General features: G+C 29.8%; 1 protein-coding gene across 3 annotated transcripts; it reads left to right on the top strand.

The window, feature by feature from the left end:
• Nucleotides 1–13,717: 13,717 nt before the first annotated feature.
• LOC133691204 (protein TRIGALACTOSYLDIACYLGLYCEROL 3, chloroplastic-like) lies at nucleotides 13,718–18,596 on the top strand. Of its 3 annotated transcripts, none has more exons than XM_062111610.1 (10): nucleotides 13,720–14,222; nucleotides 14,572–14,626; nucleotides 15,055–15,150; nucleotides 15,287–15,364; nucleotides 15,461–15,522; nucleotides 15,646–15,721; nucleotides 16,278–16,385; nucleotides 17,417–17,592; nucleotides 17,684–17,768; nucleotides 18,331–18,596. In XM_062111610.1, exons 1-10 carry the CDS (start codon nucleotides 14,197–14,199, stop codon nucleotides 18,367–18,369), a joined length of 801 nt encoding a protein of 266 aa, XP_061967594.1. In that variant the 5' UTR covers nucleotides 13,720–14,196; the 3' UTR covers nucleotides 18,370–18,596. The 3 variants fall into 3 exon arrangements, with proteins under 3 accessions (XP_061967593.1, XP_061967594.1, XP_061967592.1); XM_062111608.1 differs by having other exon boundaries at nucleotides 14,498–14,626; XM_062111609.1 differs by lacking the exon at nucleotides 14,572–14,626 and having other exon boundaries at nucleotides 13,718–14,222.
• The last annotated feature ends 3,978 nt before the right edge of the window (nucleotides 18,597–22,574 follow it).

Raw genomic sequence — 22,574 nt, 5'->3', positions numbered from 1 at the left:
AAATAAAACATGGAAAAGAAAGCACATGTGGTGGCAAAGTTTCCTTGTTATCTAAGAAGAATAATTCAACAACATAATTGTGTTTCATAGTATTCGAATGATACCAAATGGCAACAAAAAGAAGCACTAAAGGCAACATCATTTTCCTTAAAAAAAAAAAGGATAAATACAAGGTTAAGATCATAATCCTATTCTAACTTCAAAATGAAAGGGGCAACAACTTCTGTTTTAGTTACTAAGATTATTGAGCAGCATTATAGCTATAAATAAGTATTGTTTTCAGACCTGCAATGTTTAATTTTCTTCTTCTCTTCTCACGCAGAACATAACTTAGACTTATAGGTTTTTATTTTATTTTATTAACTACAACCCAAGGCTTGTTTAGGCTTAAATAATACTTTGTTTTCATCTAGGATCCAAGGCTTGTTTGGATCAAGGTTTGACCTTACTAGTAAAGGTTTTGAATTAGTTTTTATAAGTGAGTCAATCCAGCCCACAATGATATATCCATTAGGGTTAATTTCTAAGAACTATTTAAACACATATAAGCCTCAATTTTAGCATTTTTTTTTATCAATAATACTTCTGAACTTTTTAATTTAAAATGTGAAAAACATTCTTGCATTTTTTGGTTCTGGAACGAACTGAATCTGACTTATCGAAGATTAACTAGTGTTGTGGTGTCATTTGACTTCATTACAATAGTGTTGGTGTCTTGGGACATATTTTCATTATGCCACACTCTTATTAAACTTCTTTTAGCTTTTCGAGATTAGATCTCAATCTTGATTGTAGGTTGCGTGATCATGAGGTTCGCATTATATGGGTCTTTTGGTATTTTCACTTAGGCTTTAGTTTTCATGATGATGTTCATTAAAGCCATTTTGGTCTTTGAACAAGGATCAAACACTAATTAAATTGAACACGTTGTTGGCACCTACACACTTTGTTTAGCATGTGTGATGCCTCTTAGTGGCATAAAATGCCCTTTAGCCTTGTTGTTAAAAGTTTCACCAAGTCTTTTCCTCATAGTGCGGAGGTGTTAGAGGTGACGTGATGGTTTGTCGCTGGTTGACCTTTTTTTTTCTTTTTTTTTTCGCTCTTCTCTTGTGAAAATTATAAGGTTATCCTTTTTTTTGTTGATATTTCAACTTTGATCTTTATTATTTTTTTATTTTTTATTCTTGATCCTTTTGTAAAAGTTATATTTGTTTTCAATTTAGAACTTCAATTTATTTTTCATGTATTATTTTTCCAATCTAGTCGTTATTCTTTTAATTTCAATTTTTTTTCTTGATCCTCTTATAAATTTTTTATTGGTTTTCAATTTTATCTTTCAATCCAAGTTTAAGGTGTATTATTTTTTTCAGTTTTATCCTTATTCTTTTAATTTTTTTTATCCTTTTTGTTAAAGTCATTTTTCTTTTCAATTTAACTCTCAAATTGAATATTTATAGTTGCCCTCTAATTTATTTTTTATTTTGATTTTCACCATAATTCTTTTAATTGCCATTTTATTTTAGATCCTTCTATGCAATTGATTTTTGTTTTTTTTTTCAATTTCATCCTTCAACGCTTGATTTGCTAGGGATTGAGCTTTGCAATTTTTTTCTTGTATGCTACTTCTGATCTAATAACCTAGGTCATGGATCTAAAAAGTTAACGTGGGTTCACATCCTTTTTTTGGCTTATTTTTTTTTCTAATTTCATCGTTTGGTTTTAAAAAAAAATTGGCTTTGTGATTTTTTTTAAATTTTCTATTCCATTAAGTTATCTCGATTTCATGACCTAGACCATGTGTTTTGCAAGTTTACCTGAGTTGGCTCGCCCCTTATTACTCATGTTACATTTCTATCATGCTATATAGGACCCGTTTTTCTTGTCCTTTTTTTTAATCTAATTTTGTACTTCCAAAGGTTTTTTTTCCAAGTTAACGTGATTTAAAAAAAACATTTGTTTACTATCGTTGCTTATTTTTTATCATTAATTAAAATAAAACCAACTTTTTAAATCTAGTTGAGGCTATAATCCAAGTCATTGGTTTTTCTTATTTCTTTATAACGTGTTTACAACACTTAGACATTATTTTTTATAGAAAAAATCCAAACTCGCAACTTAGTACAGGCTCATGTCTAGTTTTATAATATAAGTCCAATACTAGTTACTCCAACAAAATAAATCCAATATTAATATTATGTGTGTGCGCGTGCGAGTGTGAGTGTGTAAAAAATTTTTGAATAGATTTTATCAAAATAGAAACATTTTTTGGAAGACTCAGGGAATCAACTTGCAAACTCCTAGAAAAAGAACTCTCTGAAAAGTCTACCTTGAAGAAAAGAACACATCAAGGTAGGTAATAAAATGAAAATAGGAGGGGAAGTCGGAAGGCTAGAGAAAAGATAGGTTCTTCCATCTGTTGTCATAAGTCTTGTTGACTCAGTAGGGAGTGAAAGAGATTATAATAGCCTTGTGATTAAGGGTGATCATTTTTATTTCGGTTTGTTTTCATTTAGAAAAATAACCAAACAACTTTTTTTGTTAGATTTTGAACCGAACAGAACCAAACCAAAAAACCAGTTTAAACTGATCAATTTTAGTTCGGCTTTGTTTGATTTATTTTGTAAAGAAATCGAAAAAACCTATTTATTTTTTATTAGTTTTTTATGAATTTTTATAGGCTCTTAAAAGCCTTTTAATTAATGTAAAAGGCCTATTCTTATTATCAAATTGTGATGACTTTTTGGTCTTTTAATTGAGCTTTTTATTCTTTATGGTTGAGTTATATTCATAATAATGTAAGAATACCATATCGATCCACCAAGCTTTTCATAGTTTTGTCCCCTGAACAAACACACTAGTACAAAAATAACCACATTGATCCATCAAGTCAACTTAGTTTCATTATTTGTCAAAAGCCAATGCAAGAAGATGAAAGGATTGTATGCCATTGCGAGAACCAAATCTAACATCTTTTCCTTTTGCTTTATTTCTCACTCACTATACTTTCCTTTTAAACTCATGCCATTATAAAAGCACAAGCAATTAGTTAAGAAAGTGAAGAAAGATGGAATCTTCGGATACTATGACAACAAAACAAAAGTTCTAGAAAAAAAAAAGAAATAATAGCAATAACAACTATAAATTGTAATAATGAAAATGAAATAAAATAAGATTTCATCACTATTAACACTTAACCTTGCAATATTCATAATTCTATTATTACCCTAATGATTTGTCATGTATCAATGACTACACACACTAAAAAAAAAATCAAAGTTAGCACTCTTCTTTTAAATTAGTTCATTTATTAGATTTTAATTCATAATTTGACTGTAATGGAATATAAACAAGGAGTTATTTTGCTTATTGATAAATTACATGCTATTGAATAGAAAAGTATGGCTTCACTCAATTGTTGGAATTTTCATTTATAAAATTAAACTAAGAATTAGCATGCATCTATTATTTTAGATCTTTAAAATAAAAAGGCAAACAACAATCATTTTTGGTTAATAGAACAATTAGAATTCATTACACTTCACCTAAACCCTTATAATATATACATCATACCTCTTAACTTATGTTAGTACACAACCTATATTTTCAGTAGAAAACCAACGCATTAGTGATATACAAGTACCTATAGCTATGTAAAATACAATAGAACTACACTTGTCATTGATCGTCATCTCCTAATCATTTGATAGATAATGTTGAAATAATGCAACTCAATAAATATTTATAGTGCTTTAGAATAAACAAATTAAGTGGCATGTTCATAGGGAACCATTATTAGACAATAAATGGAAGTACAATAAATTAAGAACATGCTAGATACTACCAACTCACTTGGGTTGCTACCATGTTTATTTTTCTCTTACAAACTCAATTATAAGGTCAATTCTGCAATGTAAACTTCAAAATTCTATGTCCAACATTAATTTCATTCCTTTATTTTTGTTATAATCAGGATGAAAAGTTCCATGAATAATCCTAAAATCACGGAACCATGTACAATTTTATTTTATAAATTTTGACATTTGAATTTTAAATGACCTTTAAAACAGAACAAAACCTGATTATTATAAGAAAAAAATATAGAACTTGGCAGGTGAATTCTCTAGGGAAAAAAGTAGAAAAAATAGAAAAGTTATCGTTACCTATCCAAATATATTGGTTGCGTTTGTTAAGGCCAGATAGAGGGTCGGTTGTCGGTGGATAGATCAAGAGGATAAAGAAACAAAGATCGATGACGATGATGGAGGATAGAAAGAACGAGAGACAAATAGAACGCTTAGGGATAATTGTTTTTGTTTGATTTAGGGTTAGAAAAAAATAATATATATTTTTTTTGTTTCAAGTTGTTTTAGTGCTAGTTAAACCAATTCAATTCGATCTAGTTCATTCAACTTCAAACTTTTGAAGAAACTGAATCTGACTAGAATTGTTTTTGAGCTTTCTAAATGATTAATTTAATTTTTTTTCTTGGTTTAGTTTTTTTGGTTAACTTTTCTCATGTTTTCTTGGGTTTAATCAGTTTTGCAGGTTTTTTGCTCACCCATACTTGCAATTAATATTAGGATTTGCTTTTTACTAAGCCTTTTCTGATTGATCTTAAAAGTACAATCACAAAGGTTGCTTGAGCATTAAATGTCTAATGGAGGCTTTTGGCTCGCATTATCTGTGATCTTCCCTTATGATATCAATCAGATAACCTTAATCAAGTTGCAAATATTTATTAATCATGTCCTCTAACTTACTAGTACCCAATTTGTAACAGCCCTCGTATACTTAATATATGATCATACAAGATAAACAGTATACTACATAAATAATGTGATTTTTATTTTTTTTTGTAAAACACAACCTTGGATGACTATGCTCACCCAAACTTTATCTATAGTTGTTCATAACAGTTTAAAACCAACATGAATACATCTTGCAATACAATACTATCATTAGAAAAACGAACTTAAAAGAGTAAAACATCCAATATCATATATTAATAATGAAAATAAGTATCCAACACTGACAATTTTAGCATAAACAAATAATAATTCATAATAGTTCAATTATTTTGTTTATCACAAACTCTCATGAGTTTTCTTAATATCATAAATTCTGAAAATCCTACAGCTAAATAAAATCTATTAAGTCTTATAACTACACAAAATAAGCCATCTAGATTTGAGAAGCATATAATGAACTTGTCAAAAATAAAACAAACAAAGTAAAAAAGAATAATAGTTAAATTTCACATTATATCAATTAACCATTGGTGGTAATATAGCATTGTATCAACCCTAAATTTGGATTTTGAGTTAACTACAAAATTCTAAATTTTATTTAGGTATTTTAAATGCCCTTTCTTAAAATATTCTAATCAGTTTACAATATTTAAAACCCCGAAACTCCTGACCAACACATATCATATAATTTTAGACCTGAATTTGGTATTCTTACACCAATAATTAACTCTAAACAAAACAAGATATTCACTCCAAGATAAATATCTTGATTTTTAGTTAACTGTAAATCTATATAATCGTACAAACAATTCAAGTTCTAATAAGACAATCTTGCTCAAAAAGTATACCAACACCTCTTTTATTTCCACTTACACGTTTATCTCATATTTGACAAATATATCCATACTTATGGTTGATATCTTAACTTAATAATTAAGTCCCTATTCCTTATGACCAACCCAAAGTATCCGTTTAATCCCGACACATATGGTTGGATCTCATACTCAAATACATTTTCTATGTCTTCTAAGAACCATAAACCTAGCCCTACTCATGTGGTAGGCTCCCTTGTTCAATAGTTTTTTAATATGTCCTTTAACGACCAATAAAACTAGCCCCACTCATATGACAGGCTTCCATAAACACATTTCATTTATACATGTTTTCAACCCAAGTTCACAAACTAAGTTTTCCATTGTAGGGTTGGTTTTAACCTACACAAACACATGACAATTTTATAGTTCATCATTCCAAGCCCTACTCATGTAGCTAGCTTTTATACACATAACACAATTTAAAGTACACACTTAACAAGATTTCATGTCTTTAATCATTTCATTACTTTGCATAAACATCTTCTTATCAATGTACAACTTAGAAATTAATCATTGAGTTAATGTTGTAAAATAAGAAAATTGAGGTGATGAGCATCTACCTATTCCTCTCATTGTTCTTGTCCCACCTGCCTAGGATTTTACAATTAATGCCTCTCCTGCATCACCCAAGGTCTTTCATCAAATTTACTCTTTAAATATCAAGAATGTACTTCTCAATATTCTTTTAACAATTTGAGTATTTTTTACTCATGAATACATGTTTTCTTACATTATCTCATATTAAACTTAAGGTTCTAACTCTTAACATTCCAATATAAACAATGCTATCATGTAAGCTTATTTCATGCATACACACATATTATGCTTTTCTTTTTCATATAACAATCATCCATCTTCTTTAAATAATCTAAAAGAATCAAAGAAAAAGCCAAAACACAAAATCAAGCCACCACAAAATAGTAGCCAATACAATCTAGTCGTTTCTCAAAACCTTATAATTCAAGAATTCAAGAAATTCAATTTTTCATCAAGATTTCATGCAAATAACTACATATAATTCATCAAAGATACTCACTTATCATTAAATATGCATAAATTTACAACAAAGAATACACACCGAGAACCCTTGTCTTGGCTAAACCTATATCTCTAGAGTGTGGGGTTGTTTCTTCAATAAATCAATATATTCTTCACAATCAAGCCATATACTAACGAAATCTAGATATATTTTCATAATAAGCCTAATTTTTCCTTAAATTATCTTCAAGAAACCTAATTTCAAGATTTAGGGATTTTATCTTTTATTTAATTCTTTATTTTTTTGATCTTGTAATCTCTCTAACTCAAGTTTTCTACAAACTAACACAACCAATTATGTCAAAACACCCTTCAATTTTCCGATTCCATATAAACTTTAGTTTCTAAATTTTAGGGGTTTACACTTTTCCTTACAATAATTTCCCTAAATTATCTTCAGGAACCCTAATTTCAAGATTTAAGGATTTCATCTTGTTTATGTTTTTCATCTTGTAATCTCTATAACTCAAGTTTTCTACAAACTAACACAACCAATTATGTCAAAACACCCTTCAAGTTTTCAATTCCATATAAACCCTATTTTCAAATTTTAGGGGTTTACACTTTTCCCTATAGTAATATAAAGATTGGGTGTTTAGAGTGCCTTACCAAGTGGTTTCATATCAATTCAACCTTAATTGATCAATCCTTCTTCTCCTCCAAAATCCCTCTAGTTCTTGCTTTTCTTGAACTCTTTATAGGTTTTCTCTTCTTTTTTATAAGAGTTTCTCTTATCTGGAAAAATACCGTACAACCTCACCTCCCTCTCCCTACAATGATACTCTACAAGTTATAAGCTTTTTCTTTCACAAAGAAAATAAGTTTAAGTTGTTGCCTTTATTCCTTTTTTATATATATAACTGTATCCTCTCCTGTTTTAGTATAGGAGAAATGGTTTTTCCTTTTTTAAGTCCTTAGACTTTCTATTTTTCAATTATAGTGCTTCCCTCCTAAATTGTTCCTAAAATTTAGCCCTACTCCCTTCATACAATTTCAGTCCTTTTTTTCTTTTTATAAAAAGGTTAGGGATCTTACACATTTTATCTCATTTTTTATTTTTCTTATCATGATCCTCATTATCTTTGTCCCTAAGATCTATGTTAGCCTCTAAGCTAGATTATTGGTATAAAATTTCTCACCTACCTAAAGATTTAAGAATTCTTATTATAAACATCCTTCTCGTAAACTCTTATAAAATCTTTAAGAAAAATAACTCTACTTTCTTTTAAAAAAAACCTTTAAAAATTTGATAAAACCTCAGATTTTATCCTATAAAGTAATTTGTATAGGCTTTAAGATTTGATCAACACTTGATCCCATCATCAACAATATTACACCTTATCACCTTCTCTTTCCTATACAAATTAATTATTCAATGGCTAGCTCAATGATATACTCATGTTTATATAGGAGCCATTCATCTTTCCCTTACCTTTTATGGTAGGAAAGACTCTCTGCAATCTTTGATTCTTATTTTATGTAACATTAATAAACATATTTAGCCACCATCCAAACAATGTCAAATGCATAAATGGTGTTTTTGACACTTTTTCCTAATATCCGTATCCATCTTACATATCCAAGTCTAGTTAGAGTTCTTAAAGCACATGAATAGATCATAAGTGCTCCTATGATATCCAATATCCACTCTGCCATTCTCCATTTTAAACTTGCTTATCGAGTCCAAAATCATGCTTTGGACTTATTAACTCCTTTTTTAATAAGACTTTCTCTTGTTAATAGTTAAAGCTGGACAAACTGTAAGTTGCACCTTTGTTCCTCAACAACTCAATAGAGATAAGCTCATTCAAATATTATCTGATTCATTGGTAAAAAAACTATGAACAATTCCATTTTATAGTTCAACCTTTATAAAGTTTTAACCTAGTCTTTGTCACTAAGAAAGATGGATTAGTCTAGATCTCTTTCTTGAAAGACTCAAAAACACCCTCATCATTAAGAATTTCTATTGATGATGTTATAATGGTTGATGAAGATTATCAACCACTTCTTATCCCTATACAATATTTTCTATTTGACGATCGTATTATTTATGAAGCAGAATATGATGATGTACACAAGCTTTTTGATCCATTAGGTTATATGTGCTTTTTATGTAATTCTTTCTCTAATGACTCAAAAAATCTTATTGTCAAAAGAAGAAAAAACCAACTTCATAGAAACATCTCTAACAAAGATATGAAAATAGAGATCCTAAAGTTGGGTTGCGTAGTGAACCTTTAGGAAAGTTTAAGTATTATGTGTTTTTATACCATAAAAAATAGTAAAGTCACTACTTCTCATTTTCTTTGCAAAACAAATGCACAACTCTTAACTCTACCAGAGTCATAAGACTGTTACATGTTACAAGACTCTTATGAAGAAGACTTTTCTCATTTGGTATATAACTCCACACAAAAAAAGATTAAACATACCTAAAAAGTAAAAGATTTATAATATAAAATCCTAATGGTAGTGATAGAGGATCTAATGGTGTTGGTAGGGGATCTAGAAATGTTGGTAGGGGATACAATGGTACTAGTAGAGGATCTAGTTATGCTGAAAGAGGATTCATTGATACTAATAAAGGATCCATTGGTGCTAGTAGAGGATTGAAAGGTTCTAGAAGTGGGATAGTTAATAGATATAATATAAGTGGTGCCTCTTCTTAACCCTTAACACAAACATATGTAAGTCTCCTAAGTATATATAGTAGTTCTATTAGTTTGATTATAATTCTATTAATAATCAATGTTATTTGAAATTTTAGATTGGTGATAGTATTTCTTCTTAGCACTCTACCAAATCTAGCTGTATTAATTGAAGAATGGAGAAGAGTGGTGACTTTGAGCAATATGGATTTGTTTTAACTGTTTCAAGTAGCAAGAAGAAAAATATTATGGATCTTTATGGTTGTTGTTTTGTTATCTTCATCTTTTAATGTGCATACTTTTTGTTGATGAGATTGCTTTAATGTATATGCTTTTGTTATATTTGATATTTATATTTCTTGTATTTTGTTTACTAAGGAATAACTCTCTTTTATTTCATTTGTTAAACAAGAATAATATAATAATTAGAAACATTAATATTATATATACTAAATTAGCTACCAACAATAACTTTACACTTGCAAAACTAACCTTCATGTAGCGATTCTTAATCCAAACTATGTGTATCTTCTCTTTCATTTTCTTCACTTCATCTAGTACTTACTCGACATCATTAACACTTCCTTCCTCTCCAGTAGTTAATTCAGTTTTATTTATAGGCTTGCACCAATTAATAAGTGTATTATTGGATGACTTGCCATAATATTTATAAAATAGATTGTTTTTACTAGCTTTTTTTTTTATAACCTAACAACTACTCTTTTTTCATAATTCAAGCACTTTTTATTTTTGTACTTTAGTCCAGCAAAGTTATTGTAAGCTTGTATGCTATTAACATTTGATATAGATGATAACAAGTTGATAATGTTTGTGCTTGTTGTGCTGAAATTTTTGGTTGTATGTGTGCCTCCAAATTCTAGTAATGTGTGTGCTAGATTTTTTAGGTAAGGTTTGTGATGAAATTTTGACTATGTGTTTATTGAATTTTTTAGCAGTGTTTGTGCTGGAATTTTGGCTATTTGTTTCTTGGAATCATTGTGAAAAAAGGGAAGAATATATTGGTTTTGAGTTATGGTTAATAAGGGGAAGAATGAGATGAATATGGTGGTCAGTTGGTGTGCTCAAATGGTTTTTTTTTTTTTGATAAAGTGGTTTTTGTTGGAAATGGTTGCTTGGTTGAGAGAATAATGTGTCAAAAAATGAAGAATTTGATAGGTATTTGTGGCTGGAAATGACAAGAAAAAAGGAAGAAATGTGGTTAAAAACATGTTAATGATGGTATTTTTGTATTTATAATGCAAATACAATGACTTGTTTTTTTTAAAATAAGCAGAAGAAACAACTTCATTGGCATTTTCATTACTTTTACATAACATGGGAGTTATTAAATAAAATATAATAAAAACAATATAAATAATTCATTTTTTTGTTGATTTTTTTATGTGTCTAATTTAAGATGTAAAGTGTTATGAACTTATAAAGTCCATAATATAAACAATAATTATTTAAAGAATAGAGGAAAAATAAAAAATTAACAAAAAGTACTGGATATTAGTGTAATTTTCTTTAAACTAAAAGAACAAAGACATAAGATGAAGAAATTGAAGCTTAAGAGATTCAATGGAACTTTTACATATCTTTTGTGATAAATTTCTCTATTTCTTTCTTCATATCAATTTTGATCATTTGTCTCTTAATTTATTTTTTAAGAAAAGAAGCTAAAACTCTATTTTGTAAAACTAGTCATTAATTTAATGTCATAGCATTTGACAACACATTAGATATGGAGGGAAAACATATCAAAACATATTTAAGTGTATAAACCATGAAAACATAAATTTCAAGGATTAAATTGAAAATAAAATAAAATTCAATGAGTGATTTGTAAACCTTACAAAATACAAGTGCCAAAATATAAAATATTGACATAAAGCACACTTGTTCTTACGGGGGAGGTGAATGATGCATTTTTGAATAGTAAAAAGTTATATGGTTTAAATTTTATTTGTTAACTGCTAAATCCTTGTTCCTATCCGCCCATTTCTTTCCATAATCCTATTTTTTAAAAAATAAAATCCATCAGCCTTTCATTGTCCACATGACAAGTTCATCATGGATTTAAATATTGAAATAACTATTTTCCCCTTCACAAATAAAATCAATTAAATTAGTTTTTTCCATGGGGTGCATTATCATTGTCATATTGATGGAGGATAAATTAGTCTTTTTACATCTTGAATACAAAGTAAAATGAATTAAATATCTTTAAAATAAAAAAAGTCAAAACTAGAGTCTAGGGGCTTTTCAGTCATTTAACAATTTGGTTACACAATGTCATAACTAACTTGCCTCTTAGAAACAAAGTAAAATAAAATTGACATCCAATGACAATTTTATATTTTCATCTTGGTTTTTTTTCACTTACAATCAATTTAAATCATGGGCAATTCAGTATTTTTTTAAATATAAATATAATTAAAAAAAATAACAGTATTTAGTGCGTATTATGCATGTCTTAACGAGTAGAAGGCACCCATACACTTTGGGAGGCATGTGTGGCCCTTTTAATTGTGAAATATTGCCTTTCATTATAGAGTTGGATGACACGTGTGGTGCCTCCCGGTTGTGAAACTTTACCTTTTGTGATAGAGTTAGATACACCTCATCGTCCTATTCATGGTGGTCCAACTCGTGTTTACGAAGGAGTAGTGGTTAGATTCCAATGGATTTTTTCTCTTTTCCTCCCTTTTTCCTCTATTTTCATCTCAGATTTCATGCCAGCCCTTTTAAAAATCAAATGTGCTCTACTAGTTTGTATTTGAATCAATTTTGGCTATCATTCTTTTGATAGTTATTTGTTTTACTTTTAATGCTTTTTAAAATTGATTTTTTTTTCAATTTTATCCTTTATCATTTTATTTCATTTAATTTTTGTATCTAATTTGGTCCCTATTCTTTTGATTTTTTTAACCTTTTCTTGAATTTTTTTTTCAATTTTGTCCATTAACATTTTATTTCATTTAAATTTGGTATCCAATTTGGTTCTTGTCACAATCCAATTTTGTGTTCCCCTAAAATTATCATTTTCTTTTATACAAAAATAAAAAAAAAGGGAAAAAAAGTTGAAAAATAAAATAAAATACAGGAAGACAAATGAGTTGGTTGGCAAGAACAAACTAAAAAGGCATCTACGTGCTTAAATAAGAGATGAAAGGTACAAACTAGATTTTTGACATTTTTAAAAACTCAATTGCATTCTTGAAGGACCTAAACATGGAAGGTAATGCAAATTTAAGGTTAACTTAAATGGGCATTTGATGAATTTGCATAAAAATTAAGTCTGAGAATTTAGTTAGATTTTAATAGTCTGATTTGATTTAATCATGAGTTTAATTAAATTTAAAAATTAATTTAAACCGAAACTAAAGGATTAATTAAGTGCAAGGACTTAATTAGAGTTTTAATGGGTCAAATTAATTTTATTAAGAACTTTATTGGTGAAATATTAAGTTTGGAAGCATAATTTGGGTTTAATTGAGAAGATTGAAATTTTAAAAGACCAAATTTAATTTGTAAAAGCTTAATTGAATTAAATTAGAGGTGAAATTATAAGAAAATCAAAGTTTAAAAGGTCTATTAAGAGCTAAATTGAATGAATTCAGAATCAAGAACCAAAGTGCAGTAGATGTGCAAATTTAGGGACTGAAATCAATTAGATTCAGGGGTCAATTTGATGGTTGATAAGGGTTAAATTAAACAAATTAGAAACCAGGGATTAATTTGAAAAAAAAAAAATACTCAAATCAAAAAAGTCAAATCAAAGTTCTTAAGAATACGATTTCAAAAATTAAAAAGTTTAAGAGTTAATTTAGAGTATTTGTGCTACAATTGAAATAAATGACCTACATTAAAATTTACAAAGTTTAAATTCTTAAACTCTAATTTATTAAATTAAAAAAATTTAATCAGAGCCGTGATACAACACAACCACATGTTATTCAAAGAGCGGGTTTAACATTGCGCTAGTGATTTTTTTTTTCAAAATGCTTTTCACTCAGAAATACATGAAAATAATATTTTTTATTTTTTAAAATTTATTTTTGACATCAACTTATCAAAATAATCTAAAAACATTAAAAAAATTAATTTTATGAAAAAAAATTCTAAATTTTTACCAAGTGTTTGACATTGCAATAATAATTAATTTTCAAAATGCTTTTTACTTAAAAATACATAAAAATAATATTTTACTTCTATTTTTTAAAATTTATTTTAACATTAAAATATTATAATAATTCAAAAACATTAAAATAATTAATTTTAAATAAAAACAAAAATTTCAAATTTTTAAAAAGCAACTTTTGCCCTATACCGAATGCGATCTCATAAAACAATCGCAAATCACACAACATAAACGTGTTTTGTTTTTCCTTTTTTTAATAAACACAAGTCATTGTGTGTAATTTATTTTTGTTTCTCTCTCCTCTACCAAATCACACTTTCGTGTTCGGTCCTCAATTTTGATTGCTTGTGTCAAATTTCACAGTCTCTTGTAGAATTTAGAAAGGAAAGGAAAGGAAAGCTCCATCTATCAAAAATTTCACTTTCGTGTTCGTTCCTGGTGCTTTGTCAAAGAATAGAATCTATCAATCTATCTATCAAAAATAAAAAAAAAACACAATTTCCCTTCACTTTTTTCGTAATTTTTGGCCCAAAACTCCATCTGGGTCTTGTTTAAAATGCTTACAGAAAGCTTGATCTCATCCGGTTCAATGCTATTATCTACGCTTTGCATACCAAATGGGTATGCTCCCTCCACTGGGACTGGGTTATCATTCAACACTTCACTTTGTTTTAGAAAGAATCTGAGAAATATTGTTTGTGCTTGTGTGGCACCTCCTCCACCCAACAACATAGGAGGCGATGGATTTGCTGCAACCAAATTCATTGTAAAGTTCCTCCTCCTTCCTTCTTATGTCCTGTATATTTTTTTGCATTATTTATATACTCTTGTAGAATATTGCTGTTTATGCTTCATCTTCATCGTGTTTTTCTGTGGCTTATTTTCATGCTCGGTATTTTAGGAAATTTTTACTGCAGCCCACCTTATGTTTTGCCTTCTTTGTGTTAGATGATGTAGTTGTGAATTGGATGGATTCTTCTCTATCTTTTAAATTGCATTGATATGGTCTTTTACATTGGTTTGAATGGATTACGTAACTAGGATTCATATAAAGCAGAGAAATTAAGCACCATAGGTGATCTGGAGGATGGTTCTGATGTTCTCATCGAATGCAGAAATGTTTACAAGTCATTTGGAGAGAAGCATATATTAAGAGGTGTGAGCTTCAAGGTGAAATTCTTTTCAATGTTGTGTTTGCTGTTAAACAATTTTTTTATTGCTTATTTGCTACTATTTGATTGTTGTGCTTATTAATACCAAAAATAGATTTACCTAAACCTATTTTGATAGGATTAAGCTGACTTAGTTGAATCATGAGCAAGGCTCAAGCCCCAAATTTTTGCTGGTTGAATTGCTATTTGTTCACAAGCTTCTAGGAAACCAATGATAAGCAGAAAGCTTGATATTTTCTTAACAAGACAGTATCTTTAATATATTGCCATTGCGAGCCATGCTTTAAACCAATTTTCTTTTGGAGAGAGGGAGGGCGGGGTGTTTCTGTGGCATAAGTCTTAAATCTGTGTATTGTTTCATCTACCTATTGTGTCATTTATTCTTTATCAATTTATTGGCATGGTGATATGTTTTCACTTATGCAGATTAGACATGGTGAAGCAGTTGGAATAATTGGGCCTTCTGGTACTGGTAAATCTACAATTTTGAAGATTATTGCTGGACTTCTTGCTCCGGACAGGGTAATAATCAAACTAAATTTTTTGTTGCTTTTATCTTTATGTAACTGTATTTCTATACTGATTCATGCTAAAGTGACTAGGCTGTGCCTCAGTATTTTACCTTAGGTGGTTTTACATAGACCGTATCTAATGTCAGGGCGAGGTTTATATTCATGGTAAAAAGAGAGATGGTTTGATCAGCGATGAGGGGATTTCTGGGCTTCGAATTGGATTGGTAAATCTTTATTTTAGTTATAAATCAAAGGGTTATTTCTCTTGTGCTATTTTATCAGTAATTACACTCATCTTTTTTCCACATTCTTTGTGATAGGTGTTTCAAAGTGCAGCCCTTTTTGATTCTTTGACTGTTCGTGAAAATGTTGGTTTCCTTTTGTAAGATAGAAATTACTTTTTTCTTCTCAGCAGTTGGAACTGATAGCATGACTTTAATTTCAAAACCTTTTTTGGAGGAAAAAAAAAAGAAATCTCATTTCTTAATGCTTTTGACTTGCTTAGATATGAAAATTCTAGCATGTCGGAGGAACAAATTGCTGAACTTGTGACGGAAACTTTGGCCCAAGTTGGTTTAAAGGTATGTTGGATCTAAAATTTCACTTGTACTGCATCATATGGTTCCTTCCTGGCTAAGCAATCATCTCGTGATGGGTTGCGGTGCCCTCAATTTAATATATTTAAGCTACATATATGGTTACACTTTGTCACGTGTGTTTGGCTGGGCGGTTCAACTTGCTTTTCATCAAAATTTAAAATATATATTTTTTTGCTTAAAATTGTATTTTTATGTTTTCGAGTTGTTTTGATGTGTTGATGTCAAAAATGATTTTTTAAAAATAAAAAAAACATTATAAACACCCTCTTATTGATGCATTTCCAAGCCAAAAACTCTTTGAAAAGCAACTGCTACCACACTCTTAAACACCCTCCTAATCTAATGCTGTCAATTTCCAGCAATGTAAAGTTCAATTTCCTGCTGAAGTTTAGAAACTGCCTTTATTTCCTTGGGCTAGTTTCCATCATTGCAGAAAGCTTAGAAACTGTCTCCTTTTCCCTGCTCTCTTATTGAAGCCTCTATTTTAGATAAGGAAACCCTTTACTTTTAGGTTGATGAAACTTAATATTTTGTTCAGGGAGTAGAGGACAGGTTACCTTCTGAGTTATCTGGTGGAATGAAGAAAAGAGTTGCTTTAGCTCGGTCTATAATTTTTGATACCACAAATGAAACAATTGAGCCAGAGGTATGTCAAGCAATGAATTAATTTTGTTCTCTAATCTTTTTGGTTTTAACTGCCACTAATAGCATCTGTTGTTGTCTTAATATATGGCTGCACTGAGACCATTTTTCTGTTAAACATTCTTTGATGAAAATATGGTTAAGGAAATGACTTTTCTCGTGTCATCCTCTGGTGGTTGGCATGTGTAAGGAAATCTATACCGATAGGATGACTGAAAGTTGCTGTCGAAGATAATTCTGGTGATTGGTGTTTTGATTATGGTGATTTTAGCTGCTGCCTGGTGACTGTTAATGGCATCTGACTATTGTTCTATTGATGAATGGAGATATGTTGCATGGTGGCAAGCAACCATGGTTTTGGTGGTTGGTGACAGTTTGTTGGCTGACTGTAAAGCAAGTATGTGCTGATTTGATGGTCAGTGGTAGTTTCCTGTGATGAGTGATTGGCCTGTAGGTGATAATTATATAATCATGAGATTGGTTACTTGTGGTGTAAGGTTTAAGTTTGTTCTGGGAAAAAAAGTGATTACTGTTTCCCAAAATTTTGCTTCAGTCCTTGTGGTGATTGAAAATCGTATGATTTGATATTTCCTCAGTTACACTAAATATGCTGGCAGACAATGGCCAGTGGATGCTGCCTTCAACAAAGGGGTGGCTGATGGGATGTGGTTAACCAAGTAGTACTCCATGGTGCTTTTTTTTATTCTGATCTTGTAACTTTTAAAATTTTTTACTTGTTTCCCGTAAGAAACTGAAATGCTTTGTTTATATCTTTCAAACAACGTCAAAGTAATGTTAGTGAGACATTGCCTGGTGCAGTGATAATGGTTTCCTTGATGTGATCTTATCCTGCTTTGATTTTTTTCCCTGTTATCTTATAGATTTGATTATTTAACTTTTATATCTAACATTGCTTTGTTTATGCTTTGTCTCATGGTGTTTTGTTGCACAACTGCTGAAGAGTTACTTTGATGTGATTTTATCCTGCTTTGATTTTTTTACCTGTTACTCATAGTTTTTCACATTGCTGAACAGGTACTCTTATATGATGAACCAACAGCCGGACTCGATCCAATAGCATCTACTGTAGTTGAAGATCTCATTCGCTCTGTTCACATGAAAGGTGAGGATGCACTTGGGAAACCTGAGAAGATTGCGTCCTATGTGGTGGTCACTCATCAACATAGTACCATTAGAAGGGCTGTTGACAGGTTAGCAATGTCAAAAAGTTTTTGTAGTCTTGCACTATTTGTTGGCAAGGACCTGTAAGGTGGCATTTCCTAAGCACTGCTCTGTGTGTAGGTTGTTGTTTCTACATGAAGGAAAGGTTGTTTGGCAAGGAATGACTGATGAATTCATGACATCAGCCAATCCAATTGTTCAACAGGTAAGAATTGTAGTGGTAGTTTTGAAACCTTCATAATTTAGTTTGCACCAAACTTCAAACAGTGAGTTTTGTTTACATGTGCTGCCAAACTATTAACTATATACTAAAGATATTGAATATAATAAAGGTGATGCTTGGTGGTAAGTTTTACATGTTTGGTTAAATTGTGAGTGCTATAGTACTAGTGAAAAGGAAAATGTGACTTTCAGTGTCCAAAGTTTCTCATCAGTGGGATCTTTGATTCATTGTCACTGCAATGTGAGGAAATGTCATTTCTACTGCTGTTTCCTGCATTAGCTACATAGCTAACTAGGCTTTAGTCTTATATTCTCTTCATTCCCCACCTTTTTTGTCCTTCCCATTTCTTGTAGTGGTGGAAACAAGTAGTCGGACTTTCTTTGTTGAGACAGCGTTATTATGTCGCCTATATTGTGATAGCTTTGCTGTCACGAACATCTCTTGTGTGCGAGCGCAAACATTCGTTTGAATACGTATGTGTGTGACGTGCAGGCGGGCGTTATATTTCAGTTCTAACTTAATGCCTTGCCTTTTCTTGTTTCAGTTTGCATCTGGCAGCCTTGATGGGCCTATTAAATACTAGGACATGAACCATCGGTTTTCGTTTCAGACAAACTTCTCTGGAGTTCGAAGACTAGATATCTCATCAACAGGTGCATGCAAATTTTGCCGCTTCCCACCAGGTCTACACTCTTGCAAACCTGTAACTGACTGATACAAAATGATCTCGAAAGAATAAACTAGTTCAACTTTGGGCGCCATCTTGCTTTGAAAGAGCCTGCTTCTCAATATATGATTAATTGCATACCATCGTATAGTAGTTAGTTTTGTATCTGTATGTGATGAGGTGCTTACGAAGTACTAAAAATTTAAACCCATAAAATTAATTATTTATAGTATAGGAAAATAAGGATATTATCCCACACAAATACAAGTATTAGAGCTTAATTACTCAATCAAGACAAGCTATTTGAGTTTAAGTTAAAGCAAACCAAATAAAGATATATTAAATATACTTTAAACAATAAGTAAATTAGTATTCTGTTTATGATCTAAACTAACTAAAAACAACTTAGAAAAAAAAAAAAAACAAAAGAAATCAATTCTAAAAAATAAGTAGAAAATCATCAGAAAAAATATAGAAAGAAAAATATTTTTTATAAGAAGTGTTTCTTGAGGATAATTAAATATTATTAATTAAATTTAGATATGTTGTTTAATAAGTCAACCAAGAGAAACAAGTTTTTTCTACATATCCTAACTTTTAGTTAATCTAATAGTTATGCATCAATTAACCCTAATCACATAATAACCTTCATTAAACATGCATTATTCAATCACATGACAACTTTAACATCAAGATAGATGCAACTGATTCATAATATTTAAATACACATAAAAAGTTAATTTAATCAAGATTTATATTTTTCAAGTATCAAATAATCAAACATGAGTTTGAAAAATTATATACTTCTACTACTTGAAGTTAATTAGTTATGAATTTGTTATAAACTAATCATTAGTAATATTTTTAAAACCAAAAACATATGTTGCTCATCATATAAAATTTCAATCATCAACCATTAAGTTTAATTATAGAAAAACACAAGATATTTATATATTATAATCTAATATAGAATAATTTTAAGTACAATTTTTCATGACATTTTAAAAGTACTAACCTTTTAAAATAAAAAACTAAGCTTGTCATTAAATCAAAAAGGAAAAAGATAAAAAATAATAATTATGAAAAAATAGAATCCCCTTCTTCTCTTATTCTATGTTTTGAACGTGATTCTTATTTTTTTAAGAGGTTAGGATTGATTATATATGAAGTTGAGGAGATGAAGAAGTTTTCTAGTTAATAACTAATTCCTAATGAGATTACTTCACTTGAAATTTTCAGAATTAAATTCAATTCCAAAGTTTAAATAAATTCCTTAGTTTAGAGGTTAGGATTGATTATACATGGGTTGAAGAGGGGAATAAGTTTTCTAGTTAATAACTAATTCCTAATCAAATTACTTCACTTGGAATTGAATTCAATTCCAAGGTTTAAAAATTATTTTAGGGTATCGATTTGAATTCCAAATAGAATTCAATTCATAAAAAAATATCAAAAGCAAATCAGAGAGAGGAGACCTTTTGATTTGCTACAAGAATTGAATTCTAGTTACCATTGAAAATTATTTTCCAAGAATACCTTTTTTTTTTCCTTTCCTTATAAAAATCCTACAAAATTGTTGTGATGTCGCGGTCGCACAAATTAATTACTATAGTTTAAAACACACAAGATAGTATAGAGCAAGCAAGGGGTTGATCCCACGAGAAAGGTTCAAGTCAGATTTTTATGCTAGATGATATGCAATTTTTTTTTGGGGTGGACGTTATCTAGGCTAAAGCAAAAAAAAAAAAAAAAACCTATCAAGCAAAATTAAATAAAATTAGAAAATTATCAAGAGAACAAACCTTGGTCATAAGTAAATGTCCACCTATAGAAATCAGAACTGATCATGGAAACGAGACATCAATTTATATTCTGAATATTTATCTTTTCTTAACATTGGTTAGTTAACGGATTTGCTGTATAATTAACCCTAACCATCAAACAACCACAATGTCCGCACTAGTAATTTATTTCAATGATAGCCTTAAGAACTAGATAAGTTGATTAATTAAAAAAACATAATTGTCTGCAGTCTATGTTTGATTTGATTGAATGTTTTTCCTAAGATTAATAACGTAGATCCGCTACAATTATTAAACTAAGTTGCTTTACAAGTTCATATACCACAACTTTGGTTTTGATATCAAACTTAGCAATAGATTATCTACAATAATAACTTAGAGTCCGCTCGAGCAATTAAAATAAACAATCATAGGAAAAATAAGTATAGAAGAACAAACATATTCATCATATAAATTGAAAAGAAAATGTAAAATAAATATCATAGTTCTTGAAATCTGAAGGTTTCCGTGTCCTTGCAACCAAGAAAAAGAGTTTAGCCTTGCATGTTTGTTGAACAATTAATAAAAAAGGAGAAGGAATGCATGATCAGGTTTCTTAGAGGAAGGGGGCTTTTTTCTTTTCTTGGCTGGTTGCCCCCCTTCTCTTCTCTCATTCTTTTTATATCATAGGAAATCCTAGTTTCTATTTTACACAATAGTCCTCTCTTAAGTAGACAATTTACATTTAAGTACTTCAATAAATATTTTCCAAAAAAGAAAGAAATAGCTTTGCATAAAATAAGCTTTGACTTAGAGGAGCTAAATTGCTGAAATAAAAACTTGGATGTTGGTTTAGATGTTTCAGAATGTAATTTGGACTCGTTTATTCACGAAACCTGTTTGTTGGCAGAATTCAATTGTCATATTTGAAAAATCATATCTCCCTTATATGACATCTTTTTTGGCTGAAATTTGGAGCGTTGATAGGTCTTTGAGTCAGGAATCCAACAAAATTGAGTTTGCATCAATTGAACTTCTGTAGCTCCAGATATTCATGTCGGAATAGCCAAAAGTCAATATTGGCAGATTGCGAGATTTGACTTTGAAGGCTGTGATTTCCATGCTCTTCCTTATTTTGTTTTCTTGCCTTAAATGTACAGAAAGGTATGGATGTTAGCTTTTTAATGCCACTGGAATCACTTCATTTCGACCTCTAGAACTCACGCTCTGCACAAAACATCGACTGAAGATGAAATCTGCCAATTACCTCCAATTTACTCATTTTTGCATCTTTCATCCAAAAGTGCCTTCAAAATATAAAACAAAGAATATCAAGGCATTACATATATAAAACATAGGCAAACAGTAGTTAAATGTGGGTAAAACTATCGAATAATATAGTTGTATCAAAAATAACTTTTTATTCTCTGCCAAAACCCTCTACTGTCTGTACTCTTTATTGTATCTTCTTCAAACACAATTTCAACAAAAAGCTTTTAGCTAAGAATACCTGGAATTTTTTTTCCTTCAAAAACCCTGGACCTCATCCTCTGTGGTTCTTTATAAAACCCAAAAAACCCTGTGGTTTCTTTCTTTTTCTTCATTAGCTAGCAAGCCAACCAATATAAAACATAGTCGTCGTAAAAGGAAAAAAAAGGCCAAATTAAGGAGGAAGGCTTGAAACTTTATTGACAAAAAAGCATATGAAATGAGGGAATAGGAGGGAGATGATGAGCTTTTTTTTACTCTCTACTTCTTCATTTGCTATTGCTTTCCATTTTCATCCTCTAGCTGAGGTTCTTTCCTTTTCTCCTCTTCTAGTTTCAATATACTTTTTCCATTTTAACTCTCATAGATATGATTCTTGATATCCCATTACATAAAAATTGATTCTTCGAGTATTTTGTCAACAATTCTTTTTAGCTTTCTAATCTTTATGTAGCATAGTTGAGTGATAAATATGCTTTCTTTACATTAATTCATGTCCTTAATTTTTCTTATTACCGCTACAATGCCAGGCAATAAGAAATGATTTTTAAATGAAGGGCAAAATAGTTAAGATTGCCAATTTAATTCATTTTCTTTTAATTGAATTCAATTTTGTAGTTTAATATTTTATTCCAAACATAAGAATTGTAATATGTTATCAATTGAATTCAAATTTACCTTTTAATTGAATTCAATTTCATATATGATTTAGTTCTGAAATACTTATTAAGGTTTCTTTATACTAATTTGACTCTAATAACTTATGCATTGACTTTGATATTCTATAGAGGTTTCCTGATCATGTGGGACCCTTGCTATATCAATAATGAGTTACCATGTCATCATCCTATC

The sequence above is a fragment of the Populus nigra genome, chromosome 4, assembly GCF_951802175.1.
Source record: "Populus nigra chromosome 4, ddPopNigr1.1, whole genome shotgun sequence".
NCBI lineage: Eukaryota > Viridiplantae > Streptophyta > Magnoliopsida > Malpighiales > Salicaceae > Populus > Populus nigra.
The sequence above is the reverse complement of the archived record's forward strand: the minus strand, read 5'-3'. Positions and strand labels throughout refer to the sequence as shown.

Excerpts from the sequence above, each read along its gene's own strand:
- LOC133691204 (XM_062111608.1), top strand. The coding sequence starts at position 14,013 with ATGCTTACAGAAAGCTTGATCTCATCCGGTTCAATGCTATTATCTACG. Across the intron at positions 15,523-15,645 it reads GAAAATGTTGGTTTCCTTTT|ATATGAAAATTCTAGCATGT; the intron begins GTAAGATAGAAA and ends TGACTTGCTTAG. Across the intron at positions 17,593-17,683 it reads ATTAGAAGGGCTGTTGACAG|GTTGTTGTTTCTACATGAAG; the intron begins GTTAGCAATGTC and ends CTCTGTGTGTAG.